Consider the following 21,488-nt stretch of genomic DNA (forward strand, 5'->3'; position numbering starts at 1 on the left):
TGTTCATTTTTAAAGAAAAGATCAAACTCTTGAAGGCTAAGCTGAAACTTTGGATCACTCAAGTGTTTGGCAATTAAGAATCTCAAAAATACTAGATCAATTTGTGGCTACTGGCTAATAATGAATACTAGGGCCGCGTTGAGGTCGTCAAGAAAAGAAATGAAGCTCAGTTGGCTTATTGGTAAAAATCTTAATAGGCTTGAAGCTATCTTGAGGCAAAAGTCCAACTGTACGTGGCTCAAAGAAGGGGATCATAACTCAATTTTTTTTTCACTCATTCATGAAATATAGATTAAGACAAAATGGAATTTCTGCAATCATTTATAAATACAGTGAATAATATACTTAACAATGTCTGTAGAGAGAATAAAATTAGAGCTTCAACTACCATCATGTATAATTAGAGACCAGAGCTGGAAATTTTAACTACCACAATGCATAAAGTATACTGTATATCCTTGGCCTTGCTAAGTCTAGTGTACTAAATTGAATATAAACAATTAACATTAGACATAAGTCGAATTGTATTCCTGAAAACGCATTATTATCGTAATAGACCTTTGATAATGAAGAGTGAGAGTGTCATAAAGTAAAAAGATATAGACAATTCATTAATATTAGAAAAAGAATACACAATACGACAAAACACATCACAAAAAATACACAGCATGGAAGGAAAACAGAGAAACAATTCATTAATATTAGAAAAAGAATACACAATACGACAAAACACATCACAAAAAATACACAGCATGGAAGGAAAACAGAGAAAAATATATTATTTGGGGTGAGAGAGGCTCGAACTCTCGACCTCAGGATTACTCTTAGCTATGAGACCTACGCGCTAGCCAACTGCGCCACCACCCCAATTGATGTTGACTTTTATGTTTTCTGAATTATCACACAGTTTTACTGTCTATTGAGAGAACTTTTCATTCAGAAAAATGAAGTTTGTATCGCATTCGGCTAGTCCTCACCCCTCCATCTAACACCTATTGCTATGAGAAAATAGTTCAAAAGTATGGTACTGTCATATTAAAACTTGGCAAGTTGTTGACGGGTCGGGCTTCTTTTCCTTCACAATATCATCACCGAAAAGCTTAAATAAAATGGATACATAGTTTAAACTTGACTTTACAATAGACTAAAATATATCGATGCATGTTTCGATGGGCATTAAGTACGGAATAAGTTTTGGTCCAAAACTCTTAGGCAGGAAGCATTATATGTTCCAATGTTATTTGACCAGTATTAAGATATAATGGTGGTGTGTGAAAATATAACAAGAAAGCAATCAAGGCTTTGAAATTGCTCCTACAATACAACAGAAAAATATGTAGAAATTCCTACTCTCAATAGTGCGGAGATGTACAAAAATGGGCTTACGATTCCAACAAGGTTCTCAAGACAGAATAGATGGACTTTTAGTTGCTGCAGAGAAAACAGCTGGTTCATTCTGTTGTAAAATTCATTTGAAGGGCCTTATTTTAACCTTATCAGCTTGTTGTTAAATTCATTTGAAGGGTCTTATTTTAACCTTATCAGCTTTGGAACACGTGTGTGTGATCAATCACTCAGGACATTCCTCATTACAGATTCATAAGTTTCTGCATAGTTTTGTCAAGTTTATAGTTTGAGCACCTTAAAGTTAAGTAAGATTATTAAATAATACAAAGTAGGCAAGAATAAAGAGCAGATAACCAAAAAATTTAGACATTTTTGGTGGGGTGCGCCAGGCCAATGCTATAGTGCAACGCAAAGGCAACACGTGTGAACCAAAGAATAGATATTACACTTGATCTTCTAACCAAAAACCTCATTATTATAACCAATGTGGGACTTAGTCATTATTATAAATTTATAATATTTATTCCTCTCTTAAATCCAATGCAGCACCCATTAAGTCTGACAATTCCCTCTTCAATGTGACACCATAGTCTAAGTAGAGCAACGCCCAACATAAGCATACAAGTATTTGAACTTCAATAAGTCCATAAAATTGATTTACTCGCTGAAAGTAAATTGAAAAAGAATCAAGAAGTAATAGCTTCTCATTCATTGAATGAAATTAGATTCCTTACAAGTAATGAGAGAAACCGGGGATGGGACATTTCCAATCCAACTTCTAGAGCCTATCTCCCTAGCTACACCAACTAAGGCCTGTGCAACAACATTCTTACTTTGCCTAACATAAACCACATTAGTATTGATCATATATGAGACAAATAATCAAAACAGAATTACAAAATCTAATGCAGCTAACTGTAATTTGCCACAAGGACAGTGCATAACAACTTCAGCATCTATCCCTACAAAACCGACTTTAGGGTGAGAAACATGTTCAGCGCATATCTTGTACGATATGATGAGACTCTTAACATTTATATATATAGAAAACCGGCTTATAGGGTGAAGATTGCTCTCAATTATAACTACATACTCAGGTCATATGTTATCCGATGTGGGACTCTTAACATTTATATATATAGAAACACTGAGCTTCAAATAATGAGGAAAGGGATAAAGAGAGACCTGATAAGCTCCATGATGAACAAGTTATGAAAACCACCTTCAACTTCAACCTCGAAGGAGAACATAATAGTCGGCGACATTTATATCATACAGTTAAATATGTATTGGCATGAATTCTAGAGGATATTCTCATGAAACATTTAATGGGTGAGTTGCTGTCAATTCTTGAGACTTGAAAATGTCATGCTCATGCAGGATAGTTGTTGAGCTGAGAGTGAGTCTAGAGCTTTTTTACATCAATTAGATTGCGTTTTGTGAAACTAATAATTATTTATAGTATATAGACAAAGATTAACCTTGTTAGTTCCTTGTTCATGAAAATGAAATCTGAGGTTCTTAAATATATACTTAATCACCAGTTCTTAATATATATTTAATCGATTAAATTAGTCTCTAGATATGTATTTTGCAGCTTAAATTAGTTCTCAACATTTTTAAATAGATTATTTGACTAAAGAATTATAAAGTTCATTGCTGATTATGCTCAATCTTAAGCACCTTAAGAAAAGAAAAAATCATATGAAAATTGATAAAATAAAAACATTTAAACTTTCATACAGTCAATCTAATAAACCGTGAAACAAAATCTCAGGGAAGCATTCAAAATGTAAACAATAGATTATAAATTTTATTACACTTTGCAATGAATTGAATACACATTATCTCCATGAATACATCTGCTAACAATGAATACATAAAAACACATAAAAGAACGGAAAAAATACAGAATCTTAACCTTGTGAGGAACCTCAACCTTTCATCTACTTAGCAGCTACAACATCTTGAAATAGTAACTCCAAATCTTTCAAGCTGCATAACCGTTCATTATATTTTAGTGGCCGAGTCTAAATTGAAAATACCTACATAATGCATTCAGCAATGTTTTTTTTAAAAGTTATACCTTATGTTACTCAAGTCAGGGTAGATTGCTATGGCCTCTTTGAAATCCTACATTACATCCAAAACAACTAGTTAAGTAATCACACAGGTAGTTTTTCCACTCGAATTCGGATATCAAATCGGTTAACATTTTGTTTTTAAATTAGTCTGAAGGGTCCTAACCTGATCAGCTGTGGAAGATGTGTAGGTAACCACGCAGGACATCCCTGCTTTTGTTGCTGCCTGGAGGGTTTATAAATTTACATTATAGTTTAAGCATGTTTTTAGTTAGATTGCATAATCAAATACAGGTAAGAAGAATAATAAGAAACATAATCAAAAAAGATATTTAGACTTTATTGAAGGGGTGCGCCAGGCCAATGCAATAGTGCAACACAAAGGCGACACACAAGAGACCCAATAGCAAGCTATTGTGATAGACTCTCCCCCTCGAGAAATAAATTTAATATCGTGTGAACCATTGGCTCACATATCAGATATTAAACTGATAAGAACAGATACTACACTTGATCTTAGCCAAAAGGCCGAGAAAGGTATGATTTGAAATAGAGAATAAACTCTTATTTTATATCAAAAACATAAATACTTCTTATTTCTTCTAACCAATGTGGGACAAAAAACTCGTCTGTAGTATTATATTTTTCTCTTTCTAAAGTCCAATGCAGCAAACATCGAAAGTCTAATTATCTCTTCAAACCTTAGATAATGAATGCATTTCATCACAGTTAACAAAATCAGGATAACACATCATGACTTTTCCCTGACCTCTAATGTTCTAACACAGGCTAAGATAGTTAGTTTTGTTTTGATTTACCTTTTTCACAATATTTGAAGAGATAAATTGAGCACATATATAGAGTTTGGATAACATGAGGAAGATCTACCTGTAAACTAATCACACTATCCTCTACCACCAATAGCACAGATATATTCCATACATTTCGGACATTAAATATGACAGCCTGTTTTGACCGAGATTCAACCATTGGTTTGTTATATTGTGGAACTCTTTAAGTATGTATTCTACAACTTAAATTAGTCCTCAAGATTTTTAAATGGATAGTTTGACTGAAGATATATAAAGTTGATTGTTTATTTATTAAGTATATAAACCTTACAGCTAATTATATAGTTACAGCGCAAGAACCCAAAGTCCAAACTAGCATACAATACAATCCAAACAATAACTGTAAATCCCAGCTTCGGAAATAAATTCATTAGCACAACTTGAGAGTAATTATAAATCATTAAAACAACATCATTAGGATTCTATTTAGCCTAGACCTATGGAAAGATTGGTTCATCGTGTATCCATTAGTTTGAGTCATTCATCAAGTAAGATATACAAGTTTTATATTAGTCTATCAACACAGAAGTAATCTCCTCTTCTCTTTCCAAATAAAAATTAAAACAACTCTCCCCTTCCTTTTTTTAAACTTCATCAGTTTAAACAAAAACATGAATCATTCCACAACCTCATTTGCCATCACAATTCATGCCTTTGTTCAAAACAAGTATTTTTTACCTGCAAATTCCCTCTCACTCACCTTTCTTGTTCGCGGATCTTGACCCAAAATTGTCTTTGCCAAGTTTCTAGAATCTGACAAGAATATGTTTTCTTTCGATTTGGATTTCAATTTGATGGTTTAGAGTTACTAGCAAAACACATTGCTTGCTATAAATGACAACGCTTCTGTATAGACATGGCAATAAAACCCAGACCCACGGGTACCCACCCGAACCCGCCCTGAAGTTGACGGGGAAAACCCGCTTTGACTGGGTTTGGGTTTGGGTTTGGGTTTTCCCCGATTAGAAAACATGGGGATGGGTCGGGTAATGGGGACATTAGTACCCACCCCGAACCCGTCCCCGAACCCGCCCCGTTTATTTCAATATATACATTATTATTTATTTTTTATAATTTATATTATTAAATATGTGGCTAATGTTTTAATAATTTGATTTGTGTTTATTATTTTAAATATTTGAAATATATGTATGAAATTTTTTGAGATTGTTTTATTTTGTTATTTATAATGTAATTTGATTTTTGAAAAAGTAAATATTTTTATTAAAAAAATTGATTTTACGAAATACATGGTGGCGGGGGCGGGGATACCCGAACCCAACCCGAACCCGTTAATGACGGGTTTGGGTTTTAATTCCCCATCCCCGTTTGGATTTGGGGCGGATAACGGAGATTGATTGGGGATTCGGGTTTGGGTTTGGGGAGGTAAAAACCGTCCCCGACCCGCCCCGTTGCCATGCCTACTTCTGTATATTCAGGTTTTTAATATAATGGTTTACATGGTAAATGTTGCAGCATAGTACGTATTATATGATTTTGTGTATAAAATTGCTAATTTCAATTTTGAAGAAGTATTAGATCCATCACCCAGTTTGCACTGCTAAACTTTGCAATGCTGTTTTTTCCAATCAAAGACAATTAGGGTTACCAAGTAAGAGAGTTACTCTGAAGTACTTTTATCAAAAGAAAGAAAAAAACTTGGACTTATTTGGTAGAGTGCGCCAGGCCAATGCAATAGTGCAACACAAAGGCGACGCTTGAGAGACCCAATAGCAAGCTATTGTGGTGGACTCTCCCCCTCAAGAAATAAATTTAATATCGTGTGAGCCATTGACCCACATATCAGATATTAAACTGATAAGAACAGATACTACACTTGATCTTAGCCAAAAGGCCGAGAAAGGTATGATTTGTTTTAGAGAATGAACTCTTATTTTATATCAAAAACATAATACTTGTATTTACTCTAACCAATGTGGGACAAAGAACTCGTAAGAAGTCTTATATTTTTCTCTTTCTAAAGTCCAATAGCGCAAACATCCAAGCCTAAAAATCACCTCTTCAAACCTTAGATAATGAATGCATTTCACCACAGTTAACAAAATCAAGATAGCAGTAATTGTAACATTATCAAAAGCAATTTGAGGAGATAAGGAACAAAATGAAGATTTGTCAATTGAAATTTCATTTACCTAAGCCAACTAATATATATCATACAACACATCAAGACTTTTCCCTGACCTCTAATTTTCTAACACAAGCTAAGATAGTTAGTTTACTTTTTATTTTCCTTTCTCACAGCATATAAAGAGATTAATTAGAGTATTAATAACGTGAGGAAGATCTACCTGTAAACCAATAACACTATCCTCTACCACCAAGCAGTTTTTCTCTGATACACCAAGCTTCTGCAATGCACAATATGTAAATTATATTTCGTTAGTTGGCATGATAAAACTCACAATTTTACATTTCTAAGTTCTTGATGGTGATATTGTCATATTAAAACCTTGGAAGCTGTCAAATATATGGATGGATCGGGCTTCTTTTCCTTCACGTCATCACCTGAGAGTTTAAACAATAAGTTATAGTTCCAAACTCTTAAGCAGGATTCAGGAAACATATGTTTCAACGTAATATAGATATAAAATTGATGTGACTGAACATACCAGCAAGGAAGCAATCAAGGCTTTGAAAGCGCTCCTACGTCAGAAAAATGGTTGAATGCATATTAAGAAAAAAAATCTACTGCCAATAGAGAGAATATTTACGAAAGTGGGCTTACGATTCCGATAAGGTTTTCAAGACAAAGAATAACTGAACTTTTAGTTGCTGCAGAGCAAACAGCTAGCAACTTCCCCTGAAAAAGAAATTGGACAAAAGTAGAGTATACTTTGTGCAACAAAACAGAAACAAGAGATCACAAGATTACATAAACATATATAAACTAGTAAACAGTGTGATCTTACGGCGTCTCTAGCCTCGTCCATCAATCTCAAAACTCCCGGTCTAGGTTTGACCTGTGCGTAATGAACATATAATTTAATAGTAGCTCATTAACAAAAATACCTACCACATTCTCAAATTATGGAGTATTAGGAGAGGAAATATATAAAAATATAGCGCTTACCGAGCCAGACTTGATTATATCTTTGTATCTCTCTGTCTTCCAATCCTACATAACCAATGAAATGACACCATAATTTTGGTGAGGCAACAATTGACAAGGTTCTTCGTTATTTAAAAATCAAAATAAGTCAATTATGCATGCAACACAAGCATACACAGGTGTTTGAACTTTTAGGTGCATATCACTTAATTAGATCCTTCTGTCATATGGCATCTGTTGGGGCTATTCGGGGGGTCAACACAAAGAAGGATTTTAACTTCAACATAATTATAAAATCTCACGTAACACTGTAGGATTTCAAAACCTTGCCATTAACACCACTTAAGATACTATTCCAAAATCAACAGTATCATTATAACAACTAATCAAAATCCAAATAAGATTTGTCCCTGAAAAGAAAACCAAAATAATTTAGACTATATTGGTGGGGTGCGCCAGGCCAATGCAATAGTGCAACGCAAAGGCGACACTTGAGTGACCCAATAGCAAGCTATTGTGGTGGTCACTCCCCCTCAAGAAATAAATTTAATATCGTGTGGACCATTGGCCCACATATCAGATATTAAACTGATAAGAACAGATACTACACTTGATCTTAGCCAAAAGGCCGAGAAAGGTATGATTTGTGACAGAGAATGAAGTCTAATTTTATATCAAAAACATGAATACTTGTTATTCTCTTGAACCAATGTGGGACTTAGGCATTGTATAAGTGGTAGTATATCATTCATACTTTTCTTTCTTAAATCCAATGCAACAACCATTTAAGTCTAACAATTCAATCATCCGTGTGACACCATACTCTATGTGACTAAGGACAAACAATTGAAGCTAAACAGTTAATCAAAACCAAAATAGCCCATCTTACTGATCTAAGACAGCTAGAAGCAACAACCCCCTCCCTAAACTAGAACAAACTTCTACCCTAAAACAGTTAGTGAGATTAAAAGGAAGGTAATGATTAGTAATTGATGGTTCAACAATTGAAAGGGCCAACAGAAGCAAGCAAATGTAGTAAATGTTGGATAATGACCTGCATATTTTCCAATCCAAGTCCTATTCTATGAGCAATGGGAAACATGGTTACAAAATAGTGAAACTTAAGTCCTAAGCCCTAGGTAGTAAATTGCTATACAACAAACACACATGGCAAGTCTTAAATTGATAGAAAAGTGGAAAGCATAAAAGACCTGAAGAGTGTCAATTAACTTGGCTTGTTCCTCATCATTAGTTGGAGGAGTTTGCAACAACGTTGATGAAGGCCACCCATGTTCCTTAAAGTACCTTAAAAATCCCCCAAAAAACGAAAAACACAATGACAAACATAAGATAGCATAACATATTAATAGTAAGAAGCAAAGTTGGTAGAATAAAAAGAAAGTGGAAAAGAACCATCGCATTTTGGGTTTGCCACCACCGATTTGGTTCTGGAGTTGATCATAGAATTGAATATCCCAATTGAGTGGTTGGGAAGAAGTAGATGGAGAACGAACATTGAAGTGAAGAAAAGCATCATTATAAGCTTGACGATGTAAATGTTCGGATTCCAAGATGACACCATCACAGTCAAATATGAGAGCTTGAAAAGAAGATGAAGATGAAGATGAAGCTGATACTTTGAACTTGGAGAAGACACGGTGGTTATTATGGTTAATGTTGAAAGAAGGGAAGTTAATAGTAGTTGGATATCGAAAACTGTGTTTGGTTTGGGAGAGATATGAACGGGAAGTGGAGGGAGTAAAGGAGAGAGTGTGAGTGAGAGTAGAAGCCATTGAAATGTTTATTAACCATTAACCATTCATCTTCATCACTTTATTCATCACTCTTTCTTTTCTGTGGCTCTGCAATTAACCATTAAATTCAGTTTTTTTTTTAAATAATAAATTAAAAAAAATATTTGTATTAAAATTATTTTTTAAATTGGGTACTTTATTTATTATCTTTCATTAATATTTTTCATATATATATATATATATATATATATATATATATATATATATATATATATATATATATATATATATATATATATATATATATATATATATATATATAGCAAACAATCGAACAACAAAGTTAAATGATTTAAATAATTATAAAATTAATTTAAATGAGTTGGAATATTGAACATCAAAATTTAAAATTTGTTTTTAATAAATTTTGTTAAGTCATCTCAATTAATAGTTATATAGAAATATCAGATATAAAGACGCAGGTTTAAATTCGTGATATTTTATTTGTTCACTTTTTTTGGTGAAAATATTGGTATCCGACCTTGCGACTGACGAATCCAATAGGGACTAATTCCACCGTCCACTAGCGGCGGTCCCGTTAAACCAGAACAAAGTTCTGTATGAACTGACCCAACACAAAAATTGATAGCACATAACAGGTTAAAATTTGTAATATTTTATTTGTTCACTTTTAAATGGTGAATTTAAATTATTAGACTATTTGGTAAAAAAACTTGCTTAAATAAATAAATAAATATGTAAGCTAAAAAAAACAATGACATGTTATATTTGAAATTATTAAATTATTTTGTAAACAAAATTTATCTATTATTATTATTCTTAATTTTTTTAAATTTTATTTTTAAAATCATTAATAAACAATCTTTGTAATATTACATGATTTAGCTTTGTCTAATACTCAAATTCATTAAGTTATTTCTCTTATTAATAATTAATGAGTTTATAGGTAGTAAATATACAATCAATCAAAATCTTTATACTTACATGTCATATCAATATTCATAACTTTGTGTATTACTATGTCTATTTTTGATAGAGAGACTTAGTAAGAACACTCCTTAAGGATGAGACAACCTCTATGAAACTTTCGATAAGGACGGAAGAGTCCGCCCTAAAGTAGCAAGGGCGTCCATCTCTAATTAGAAAGCCAACTAGACTATCAATTAAGCAGGCAACACGGTCCAATAGACCCAAAATCAACATAGAAGAGACAATGAAGTGATGGGATGTAATGTCTAAGCACTTCGCCCGAATACATGTCTTGTGCTTAAGGGGTTGTGTTATGTTAATAATATTTTTATTGGGATACCAGCAAATAAGAGACCTCAATAGGACTCTGTAAAGGAAAACTCAAGTAAGAGTCGAGCTATAAGCAATTTACACCAAGGTAGATAAAGTCTGGCATTTGATCATGAAGGTGGACATCATCATCATCATTAGGCCAACTCGACCTTTAATAATGAAGGCGACTCCACTAAGCTAAGTCTGACCCTAAAACATTCATCAAAAGAATAATTTGGTTTCATGCCTGGTCTCTCGCTTAAAATATTTTGTTTTTACAGACCTCATGCTTGAGGAAGAGTGTACAATCAAGTAAAATGGGTTGGGTTTTGACCCCTAGTCGATAAAACCCGCCCCAAATTTTAATTCATTCATAAATATGAGACCGAGTTTAGACAATTAATGAGTCAAATCAATCAGGCTGACTCAAAACTAATGCTAAGGGAATATTTGAATTAAGAAGTTGTGTACTCTTTGGTCTTTCACCTAAAGCATTTTGCTTTTAGAAACATCATGCTCAAGGGATTGTGTACAATCTAGTGAAGTTGGACCGAATCTGAATTCGGACTCAAAAAAGTCCATCGTGATTTAAAGTTATTCAGGGGGCAAGTCCAAATTAGTTCAAATTAGTGGGCTCAAGACCTACATATCTTATCCCAGACTGATATATTCTAATGCGTAGACAAAGCATTCAAAGTGTATTAATGGTAGAGAATTTCTTTCCTGACCCCCCTATGGGGTGACCCCCAGCGAAATTCCAAACTTGCCCCTGCTTCGGAGATGTATCTCCGAAGTAAAAAAAATTTCTAGATTTTTCCAGAGTTCGGAAGTGCACTTTCGAAAATACCAAATGGGGGTGTTTTCGGAGATACACTTCCGAAAACACCTTTTTCATATTTTAGGGGGTTTTCAGAAGTGCACTACCGAAATATGCATAAATTGTGTTTTTTTTTAATGTTTTTCTTAACAACGTTTAGTCCCGTATTTTTAATTAAACGAAAACACCGAATAAAATAAACGACATATCAACATAAAATACTAATATTATATATACAAGCCGAATAAAATACTAATAGTGTGCGTAAATGTATGTAAATGTAAAGAATACAAACAGAATACAATAAGGTCATAGAAAAATAAACCGGAACCCCTACTGTGAATGCCTAACCCTAACTCCCTGGGACCTCCTCTGCCTCCTATATGCCGCCGCACAGCTCGCATCACCGACCATCCTCTCCACCACGACGACTGCCTCTGGACCGCCCTGATCAATGATACCTCGCTCCTACGCGTCCCGCCCAAGCATCTCTATCCGCTGGCATATCGGCAGAAGATCAATGGCATGGTCATCCTCGACCTGCTGGTTCTCTGGGATCTCCTCGTATGCTGGCCTAGGAGCGTCGGGTGTCATCAGAGGATGTGACACCCGACAGAACCATGTCACGTACCCCTCTACACAATGCCACTCCTGGGTGGCCTACATGCGACGATACTCCTCCGGGACCAATGATGCGCCCAGTCCTCAAATATGGCAGTGAGCTCCACTCGGATAACTGTGTCGGGAGCAGCCTCAAACGGTGACCTCAGTATCATCTACACATGTCCAAACTGCCGCATGCACCGCTTCGGCAGATACCTCACCATGGTGTTGTCCCCGCATACCAACCAGCTAGAGTATAACGCGATGCGGTCAAATGGGACAACAGCGGTGTAGTCACTGAATAGCGTCCAACGAATGTCATCGTGAGCTTTGCGGTCGACGTATACGCGATATGGTCCCACTGTGTTGTTCCCCCTTTGGAGAACGTATCGGGCGGCCCTGGGCATGGCGCCATCGTACGCATGATCAACGGTGAAGCCGTGGATGCGGTGGAAGTAGGAGATGATCCAGCCCTGAAAGACAAACACGATAATGTATTAAAAATAAATAATCCAGCACTAAAAGACAAACACGATAATGTATTAAAAATAAATATGAACCATAAATAAATGTGTAACAATTAAAAGGAAACATACCGTCAAGAGTGTGGCAGATCCAGTCAACTGCCTGGTCCTCCAGTTGGAGGCTTCATTCAGCTTCTGGTATAGGTATACTACAATAGCTGACCCCCAGTTCCACTGATGAATGGTAGTCAGGTTCATGAAGTAGCGGAGATAAGTCACGTCGACGTAGGTTGCATTCTCGTCCACAAAAAATGCAATGCCTACCAAGAACATGAACCAGCACCGGAGAGCGCAGGCACGATGATACTCCGTAAATAGGTCGTTACCCGCCTCCTCAGAATCGGCCGCCGCCACCAAGTGGTGCTCATACAACTCTCTCAAGATGGAGAACCGGATATGAGCCCCATTTGTCGTCCAACACTCAAAATCAGCCATATAAGGGTCCATACCCAGATAGATCCCCATTCACTCGATCGCATCGACCCTCTGGATCCGGGAATGGTTCAGTAGCATCCCTGTAATCGGCAAGTGGAGAAGACAATGCACATCGTGCATGGTGATCGTCAACTCCCCAACCGGTAAGTGGAAAGAAGACGTCTCCCTATGCCGTCGCTCCACAGCCCCATGCATGCCGTGGCTGATGGTGGTATACCCGGTCATGCACAACCCACCTAGCCCAAAAGCAGTCACCACATAATTAAACCACTACTCCTCTGGTTTAAACAAATCAAAAAATTTCAGCGCGTGGTTCACCATTTTTAGCGTCGCCCTTTCCTGTTACAACAAAAACAAAAACAAAAACAAAAACAAAAAGATTGTAAATTAGACCGTGAAGAAAATATGAAATAAAAATCTAAATAAAAAACAATTAAATAATAAAGTCGGATAAATTATAAAAAAATACCTCTCTCTCCAAGACACGTCGAGCGACGTGCTCGTGGTAGGAAATCAGCACAGAAGTGTCCCTAGGCCCTCCCGGGTAGCCCTCATCCTCCTCCTCCTCCTCCTCCTCCTCCCCGTGTGGAGGATCAGTATCAGGTATCTCCTCCTTCGCCTCCTGGTATCTCATCTCTTCCTCCTCCTCCTGGCGGGAAGAAGATACCCGAGCCAGCCGACTCCTCGATCCAGACGATGAACCAGGCTCATCTGACTAGACGGGTGCTCATACTCTACCTTGTCCCTGCGTCGATGCCAGCTGTGTCGCCCGCTCGCGTCTAGCCGACGTTGTCTGTGTCTCTCTCCGCTGTCTAATTCTAGCTGGGTTGCCTGCCATTTTCCTGAAACAATTGAAATCGATTAGAAAATAAAAATAATCATAGTAAATAATCAAAAAAATTAAAAAATGCAAATAACCAAGAAAATTTAAAAAAAAAAGTACAATTATGACTCATTTTGGAAGTTCATTTCTGAAACTGGTGAGGGAGGTGTTTTCGGAAATGAACTTCCAAAACCCCCTGCGAACACCATTTTTGCAGGTTTCATGGCAAGCACCTTAAACACTTCAAAACCAGTTTTTATGCTTCTAAACAACCCTAGAGACTACTAACAACCTATCCCTATATCATTTTTCTATGTATTTCAATGATAGATCTAAAGTTTTAGAAACTTACAAATTGAAGGTGATTGTGATACTTTAGAATGTAGTAGAACAAGTAAATGAAGCCTTTGAAGTAGCCTTGAAAGTTGGTTTGATGAAAATCTTAGAGAGGTTGAGATTGAAATGTGATTTAGGGTAAATGTGTTTTGGGGGAGGCTGTTTAGTTTAAACAGTAGAACGCGCATTATTTCGGAAATGCATTTCCGAAATGTTGTTTTCGGAAATGTATTTCCGAAATATTTTTTTTACGTAAAAAAAAGGTGATTTCGGAAATGCATCTCCGAAATCAGTCTTTTTTTAACTTCGAAATAATGAAGCACGGACACGATACGAGTATCGGATACGATAAGTATCCGATACGGCGATACGTTACTAATTGAATAATACAAGATACGATACATTTAAGATGCGCATATAAAAATTAAAATAAAATATTTAGTTAAATTATAGTCTAACAAAACCAAACTCATAATAGAACTTTCAATACATAACTATATTACTAAAAAATATTAAATCTAAGATATTGGTATAGTATCAGTGTCGTCTCCTCCTTCGCCATCATCGGTGAATAGAGTGGCTTCCAAATTTGACTCATCAAGAGACAATGATGCAACTTCAAGAGTTCCAACACCATCAAAACTTTCCATGCATCTCATCAATGTCCCACATCTTAGTACTCCCTTCTTTGTATTCTTCGCATTTCCTACCCAACAACCTCAAATTTGTATGCACATAAACCAAATCTTCAGCTCTTTTAGGATTCAATTTGTTTCTTTTTAAAGAGTGGATGAATGAATATGTACTCCAATTTCTTTCACAACAAGATGAAGATCTAGGTTGCACAAGAAGCTTCAAGGCAAGCTTTTGAAGAAGAAGAGCGGGAGAACCATGCATAACCCACCATGATTTGGGGTCTAATACCCATCTATCTTCAATAGAGTCAAAAGAATCAAAACTATTTGATTTTGATGAGAAATTAGCATACTCAATTTTAACCTTTTTCCTTTCCTCAACCGTTGTAAACAATTTTCAAAAACAATTATTCCTTTGTGTAGATATCTCTTCATCCTCGTGTGGAGAAACTCTATTTGGTTCCTCACGGAGCCATTCATCACTATAATACCTATAAACGAAATAAATGTTAATACACAACTTATGAATTACAAAAGGATATAAAATAAATAATAAAAAAGCTAATAAATTTTTTGCTAATTTTACCTTGGATTTAAAGAGTGAGCCAAATGAAGTGTGGACTCATCGGTATCACCTTCTCTCTATCATGCCTATATATTGATGCCTTCACCTTCTCTATCATAGAATCCCACATCTCATATACCAAATGAAGTGTGGACTCATCGGTATCACAAACTCTAACCATATTATAAATAGGCTCTGTAAAATCAATAATATATGCAATTTTGTCCCACCAAATATCATTCAAAATAAATTCTTTTGTAGCTTGAGCCTTATCCATGTCATCCTCTCTATAAGAATTCCATTCTTCATTAATAACCACTGATTGCAAAGAACGCTTCAAGAATTTAAATCTTCTTAACATTACAATGACAGATGCAAAACGTGTGTCAGAAACATCAAGTAATTTGAAAGATGAGAATTGTTTAAAAATGACATTTCTCATAGAGCGGTTCATGATAAAATTTCTAACAAAAGAAACATCATCAGCAATCTGAGTAATCCAATTACATTCAGTCCATACTACCTCATTTCTTTCAGTATTTTTGGCGGCACATATGTTCTTCGATGCAAGATTTAATGTGTGCACAACACAAGGAGTCCAAAAAACTTTCGGACATGAACTTTCAATGATCATTCCTGCAGCTTTGCATACAGGAGCATTATCTGTTATAACTTGGATCACATTTTCTTCCCCTACTTCTTGTATAACTCCAGCCATCCTATCAACTATGTAGTGTTTACTCTTAATTTCACTTGAAGTATCCACAACTTTCAAGAATACAAGACCCCCGTCACTTATGGCCATAAAATTTATTAAAGGTCTTCTTTGACAATCTGTCCATCCATCAGAAACAATGCTAACCCCTTTTGAATTCCAGGTTGATTTAATGGGCTTAAGCAATCTCTCAACATGTGTTTTCTCTTGTTGTAAGATAGTTGTCCTAAATGCATTATATCCAGGGGAGGAAACCAGATAAATTATTATTTGCAGCAAATAAATAAGAATTCACATAATAAGGATTTCTTGCAAAGTTAAAAGGCAATCCGACAGAATAAAACATTATGGCTATGAGAGCTCTTAGAGTCTCTCTTTCACTTAAATTAAAAGATTTTTCTAATGGAATATTTTTCCTCCTCTTCAAAGAAGGACCCTCTTGCCTTTTTTTAGTGGGTAATGGAACATGTTTAAGTTTCACTCTATTGCTAGCTAATTCTACAATAGATTGTAACTCAGACAAATATTCTTCATTTACACTAGGACACACAGAAATTCCAGTTCCATAAATTCTTAGCAAATGATTTTTGAATCTAGAGTAAGAACTTGTAAACTCTTTTTGACAAAAGTTACATACCCATACCTTATTTCCACTTGCTTCTGAACCTTTAGTACCCTTGTTTGTTATACTGACATAACCCCAGAGAGGACAGTGACCATCTTGTAAAATATTTTCAGAGAGAAACTTATTTAGAATTTTTGAATTTGATTTGGAAGATGTTGACATTTCGGTGTTTCAAAAATGGGAAAATTGGGAAAGTATGAAGAAGTAGAAAGAAAATAGAAGAAGAGAAAGAATTGTACGTTGCAAGAGAGAGAGATGAGAGATGGTGAAATTGGAAAATGTTAGTCATATAAATAGCCACTAATGATCAATATTATTGGAATTGAAAACTTAGCTATTGCCTATTTAATTTCTTTTTTGATAGTAACGTACAAGAATTGTCTAATAGACAGCTATTGCTTATTTCTTCTTTGATAAAACAATTGTCTAGGATAGTTATTATTAATAGTTATTGCCTATTACTTTTTTATAACGTACACCTAATTGGAAATCCCAACTAATGATGAATAATGATGAATTTAATTAAATAAGATATTAAAAATTGATAAAAAAAATTATTGGAATAAAAATATTAGGAAAGAATTAAATATGGAAATAAATAATGACTATTAAAAAATAAAAAAAGAAATGAAGAGTCATTAAAAAATAAAATCTGCAAAAATTTTGAAATCACCTCTCGGGGACGTATCGGAAACGTATCGCAACCGTATCGGGTTTTTTTTTTAAAATAAAAATTCGGATACTCCTTTGATACGTATCGGCAGCGTATCGGCGTATTGGATACGATACGACAGAGATTTTAAAGTATCGGTGCTTCATTGTTTCGGAAATGCATTTCCGAAGTAAAGGGGACAATTACGGAATTTCAACGAGAGTGACCAAGAAAGTAGGGAGATCCATAAAGAATTTCTCTAATGATTTTGAGTAACCGGTCTCAAACAAAGGAGGAAAGTGCATATTATATTAATTAGTCTTATGTAGACAAAGAGACACATGTCTTAATGTCCAATTAATCGATTATATTAGTAACCATCAAAGGCAAAGGGACAGACACATTCTATACAATTTAGACTCAGATTTACTACTCTAACTTGTTCTGTGCTGACAGATACATCCAAGATGGAAGACAAGTATTTTGAAGAGGAGAGAGTTTGAGCCATTTATAAATTAGAGGCTTACTTGCACCATTTTGTACCAAGTCATATTATATACACACACAAAATTGACACTTATATATGAAGACACCATATACCACCATCATGGGAGAAATTTGACCAAACTAACAAAAAAAATATTTAAAAATTAACACAACTGTATTTTATGAGGTGATGATGTGCATAGTTGTGTTTAGTTAATACCTCTCTTTTGTACCACACACCACGTCATTTGGGTTTTTTCAAACTTCTGCTAGAGACTATTTCCATTCTTGTCTAAGAGCATGTTAGATGTCACATCCATATATACTCACTAATTGAAACCAATTAACTTAAAAGAAAATATCAAACTATAACACTAGCACATATGAAAAAGAGATAAATATATAAAGTTGATGTATTTAACATAGATCATTACATCTTAATATATTGACACAGTATAATTTATGAACATTTCCAACTCAAACAAATCAGGTTCATTATTCAAAACTCTTACAACTAAATCATACATCAAAACTATGTCTTTCATGAATTACTACTACTTTCAATCTCAACTTTACCCATTTCTTCATCTTCATCATCAACTTTCTTCTCCTTGCTCAAAACAAAAGCTCTCTTCTCCATTTTCCTCTCTTTGCAATCATTGAAATAAACCACACAAGCCACCCATTTCAATGTATTCATCACAGTAAGAACACTAATTTGTAGAAAAACTCCACTACCTCCTTTGTAACATTCAAAGTAGATACAAACCAACCTTAAAAAACCTCCAAAAACAAAGAAAACAAGCATCAAAACAAGCCCTCTCTTCTGATTACCATTGCTGAAGTAACAAGAAACTCTCAAAGCTCCAATCCCATAAATACCCTCCAACACTGATATCACAATACTCATATCCCAAATAGCACTCCATTCCAAATACACCATCAACAATTTCCCTATAGCTACAAAACAAATCGTTCCAAATATCATGTAGCACCAAAAAGTACTAGCCAAACCGAAACAATTACTAATTATCCATGGAAACGCAATCAGAAGACAATTTGATAATACAAATGTATACAAAGAAGTGACAAATGTTCCTTTCATGATAGATACATCAGTTGAATTCTGAAACATGTGTTTCAGACTCATCTTGGTTTTCTCTTCTGAGCTTATAAGCTTTGAAGCTAAATCCATAGTTAATACTTTAGAAAAGAATTCTAGAACATGAAGAGGAACTGAGTAAATCAACCCAAGTTGAATCAAAAGAGGTAAATAATAGCTCCGAAAACTTGGGACATTAATGTATGTGTCATCAATGTATGGTTCATCATGAGAGCCCATGTAGTGCATGATAATAACTTCATCTTTTTCTTGAAAAGGTAAAGATGAAATGATTTTTGGAGTTTGAACTAGGATTTGTTGAAACAATGTTTCAAAGTAAAGCATGAGAAAAAAGAAAGGGAGTGAAATGAGGAAAGTGAAGATGATGAAGTTGATGTTTTTGAAGTAGATGGTTAGAGTTTGTTTGAGGATATCTAAAACATCCATGTTCTTGTTCTTTTGATTAATGGGGACAACTTCACTACCCATCACAAAAAGTTGGGTAGTGTACCTTCAACCAATCACATGCTGCCATTTAAGTTTAACACATTTAATTATTTATTGAATACTACAATTATTTGTTATTTTCAAAGCATTTTACATGGGAGGTAACCTTACCCAACTTTTTGAGTTGGGTAAATAAGAATTCACCTTGATTAATACTAACTTGTTTGGTTTCATTCTCCATTGTGGTATCTTCTTAACTTGAATGCAGATTTTCATATACAAGTCATAGATTTTAATATATGTCGATTCTAGCTTCGAGGAAATAGACCTTTTGGTTTAGGGATGAGGATGACTTTGACTTTACACCCACTCTGACTTTGCATTAATGATATGGAATAATAGTTCTCATTTGTCAGCCTCCACCTTTGACTATGACAATATTGTTTTTATAATTTTGACTATAAATTAATAAGATTTTATATATTTTTCAATTAGGTGAGGACTATTAAACTTTGTATTTTTATTTGGGGGTTTTAATTATTATTTTATGATGTAAATTTTTTTATATTTTCAATTTTTTCAGCATTATTGGAATGTTTTTTAAAATCATAACAATTGTGTAACGGTTGTATATTTTGATTATCTTGTCCTTTGTTGTTATTATATCATATATTTTTGTTGAATGACTCCTCTGTATCTGTGTTTTTCCTTGTGTATTACACATGTGTTAATATTGTTGGTATTGAATTCTCTTAAGCGTTATTTGTTTTCCTGTTTACAACTAGTTTAGGTTCTTAGGTCGATTTTGTACAGGAAGAAATTATTGTTGGAAGAACTAATCCCGTGATAGTTGATTCCCTTGAGGAAATGGCTAATGTCGTGGCTCAAGCTACTCAATCTTTTAAGGAAGCTCATGTGAGCATGATGCTAGTTTCTTTGAACGTGGAGAGCAAAGCTTCGATTGATGATTTTCCTATGGTGTGTGCTTTTCCTGAAGTATTTGCGAAGCACATTTATAGTTTGCCACCCGAGCATGAAGTTGATTTTTCAATTGATTTATTACTTGGTACTAGACCAATATCCATGGCACTGTACAAGATATTTGCATCAAAATTGAGTAAGCTTAAAGAAATTTTAAGACATAGAGTATTCCCTTGGGGTGCGCATGTGTTGTTGGTTAAGAAGAAAGATGGAACCATAAAGTTGAGCGTGGATTATTGGCACTTGAAGAAGGTTACTATTAAGAATAGGTATCCTCCTCCTAGAATTGATGATCTTATAAATCAGTTGATGGGAACTTGTGTTTACAGTGAGATAGATCTAAGATCGGGTTACCACCAAATTTGAGTGAAGTTTGGAGATATTCTTAAGACACTATTCAAGACTCGTTATGGTCATTGTGAGTATTCAGTCATGCCTTTTAGTGTGACCAATGCGCCAGGAGTGTTCATGGAGTATATTAACAAGATTTTCACTCCCTATTTAGATCAGTTTGTCGTAGTGTTTATAAATAATATTTTGGTATACTCTAAGTCAAAAGAAGAGCATGTGAGACATATGAGAACAGTATTGCAAACCTTGAAAGACAATAGTTATATGCTAAGTTCTCGAAATGCGAGTTTTGGTTGAAAGAAATCAATTTCCTCATACATGTAATTTCAAATGGTGGAATAGTAGGGCATCCATCTAAGGTAGATGTGGTATTATAATGGGAAACAGCTAAGTTGGTAATCAATATCAGAAGTTTGATGGGATTAGCCCATTATTATAGAAGATTCATAGAAGGTTTCTCAAGGTTAGCACTACCTTTAACCAAGTTAGACCGTCAAGACCAAGCTTTTGTGTGGGGTGATCAAGGTGAAAAGATTTTTCAATATCTTAAAAGAGATTAACATTAGTGTTAGTCTTGATTTTTCCAAGTTTGAGCGAATATTTTGTGGTGTATTGTAATGCCTCTAGTTAGGTCTATGCGGTGTGCTTATGCAGAAAGGTCAAGTTGCAGCTTACGCTTTTAGACAACTTATGACTCGTGAAAAGAATTGTCCTACTTGTTCTTAAGATTCAGAGGCATTATTTTTTGGATAAAGATTCGAAGCTTTTAGTGATTATAAGAGTTTAAATCATCTGTTCTCTCAAAAGAAGTTGAACATGAGGCATGAAGGATGGTTGTAATTTTAGAGGATTGTGATTTCAAACTGACTTATGATCCAAGTAAAGCAAATGTAGTCGCAAATTCTTTAAGTAAGAAATCATTGCATATATTTATTTTGATGGTTAAGGAAATATAATTAATCGAGCAGTTTATAGAAAAGAGGGAA

General features: G+C 34.7%; 3 protein-coding genes and 4 non-coding genes across 7 annotated transcripts; all 7 read right to left on the reverse strand.

The window, feature by feature from the left end:
* Window positions 1-783: 783 nt before the first annotated feature.
* Window positions 784-867, reverse strand: TRNAM-CAU (transfer RNA methionine (anticodon CAU)). Its single transcript is given in 2 exon segments — window positions 784-819; window positions 830-867. It is a non-coding gene; the product is annotated as a tRNA-Met (tRNA).
* Window positions 868-3,138: 2,271 nt separating this feature from the next.
* Window positions 3,139-9,200, reverse strand: LOC131603246 (haloacid dehalogenase-like hydrolase domain-containing protein At4g39970). Its single transcript, XM_058875545.1, has 11 exons — window positions 8,763-9,200; window positions 8,561-8,654; window positions 7,371-7,415; window positions 7,210-7,260; window positions 7,026-7,100; window positions 6,910-6,943; window positions 6,750-6,805; window positions 6,589-6,648; window positions 3,595-3,654; window positions 3,434-3,480; window positions 3,139-3,342 (listed from the first exon to the last, which is right to left on the reverse strand). Exons 1-11 carry the CDS (start codon window positions 9,140-9,142, stop codon window positions 3,294-3,296), a joined length of 951 nt encoding a protein of 316 aa, XP_058731528.1. The 5' UTR covers window positions 9,143-9,200; the 3' UTR covers window positions 3,139-3,293.
* On the reverse strand, window positions 3,774-3,969 carry LOC131608287 (U2 spliceosomal RNA). The gene has a single exon (XR_009285562.1). It is a non-coding gene; the product is annotated as a U2 spliceosomal RNA (small nuclear RNA).
* On the reverse strand, window positions 5,952-6,147 carry LOC131608283 (U2 spliceosomal RNA). Its single transcript, XR_009285558.1, has one exon. It is a non-coding gene; the product is annotated as a U2 spliceosomal RNA (small nuclear RNA).
* Window positions 7,795-7,990, reverse strand: LOC131608275 (U2 spliceosomal RNA). Its single transcript, XR_009285551.1, has one exon. It is a non-coding gene; the product is annotated as a U2 spliceosomal RNA (small nuclear RNA).
* A 5,284-nt stretch (window positions 9,201-14,484) lies between the features above and the next one.
* On the reverse strand, window positions 14,485-16,726 carry LOC131607810 (uncharacterized). Its single transcript, XM_058879768.1, has 2 exons — window positions 15,165-16,726; window positions 14,485-15,069 (listed from the first exon to the last, which is right to left on the reverse strand). The coding sequence occupies exon 1, from the start codon at window positions 15,946-15,948 to the stop codon at window positions 15,172-15,174; it is 777 nt and encodes a 258-aa protein (XP_058735751.1). The 5' UTR covers window positions 15,949-16,726; the 3' UTR covers window positions 14,485-15,069; window positions 15,165-15,171.
* Window positions 16,727-18,005: 1,279 nt separating this feature from the next.
* LOC131607811 (uncharacterized) lies at window positions 18,006-19,232 on the reverse strand. Its single transcript, XM_058879769.1, has one exon. The coding sequence runs from the start codon at window positions 19,210-19,212 to the stop codon at window positions 18,163-18,165; it is 1,050 nt and encodes a 349-aa protein (XP_058735752.1). The 5' UTR covers window positions 19,213-19,232; the 3' UTR covers window positions 18,006-18,162.
* Window positions 19,233-21,488: the final 2,256 nt, after the last annotated feature.

This window comes from Vicia villosa, linkage group LG5, assembly GCF_029867415.1.
Source record: "Vicia villosa cultivar HV-30 ecotype Madison, WI linkage group LG5, Vvil1.0, whole genome shotgun sequence".
NCBI classification, from domain to species: Eukaryota; Viridiplantae; Streptophyta; class Magnoliopsida; order Fabales; family Fabaceae; genus Vicia; species Vicia villosa.

Coding starts and splice junctions, on each gene's coding strand:
- LOC131603246 (XM_058875545.1), bottom strand. CDS start 9,142: ATGGCTTCTACTCTCACTCACACTCTCTCCTTTACTCCCTCCACTTCC. Junction 6,944..7,025: donor TTGAAAACCTTATCGGAATC/GTAAGCCCACTT, acceptor TTTCTGACGTAG/GAGCGCTTTCAAAGCCTTGA. Junction 3,343..3,433: donor CCTGACTTGAGTAACATAAG/GTATAACTTTTA, acceptor ACGGTTATGCAG/CTTGAAAGATTTGGAGTTAC.
- LOC131607810 (XM_058879768.1), bottom strand. CDS start 15,948: ATGGCCATAAGTGACGGGGGTCTTGTATTCTTGAAAGTTGTGGATACT.
- LOC131607811 (XM_058879769.1), bottom strand. CDS start 19,212: ATGGGTAGTGAAGTTGTCCCCATTAATCAAAAGAACAAGAACATGGAT.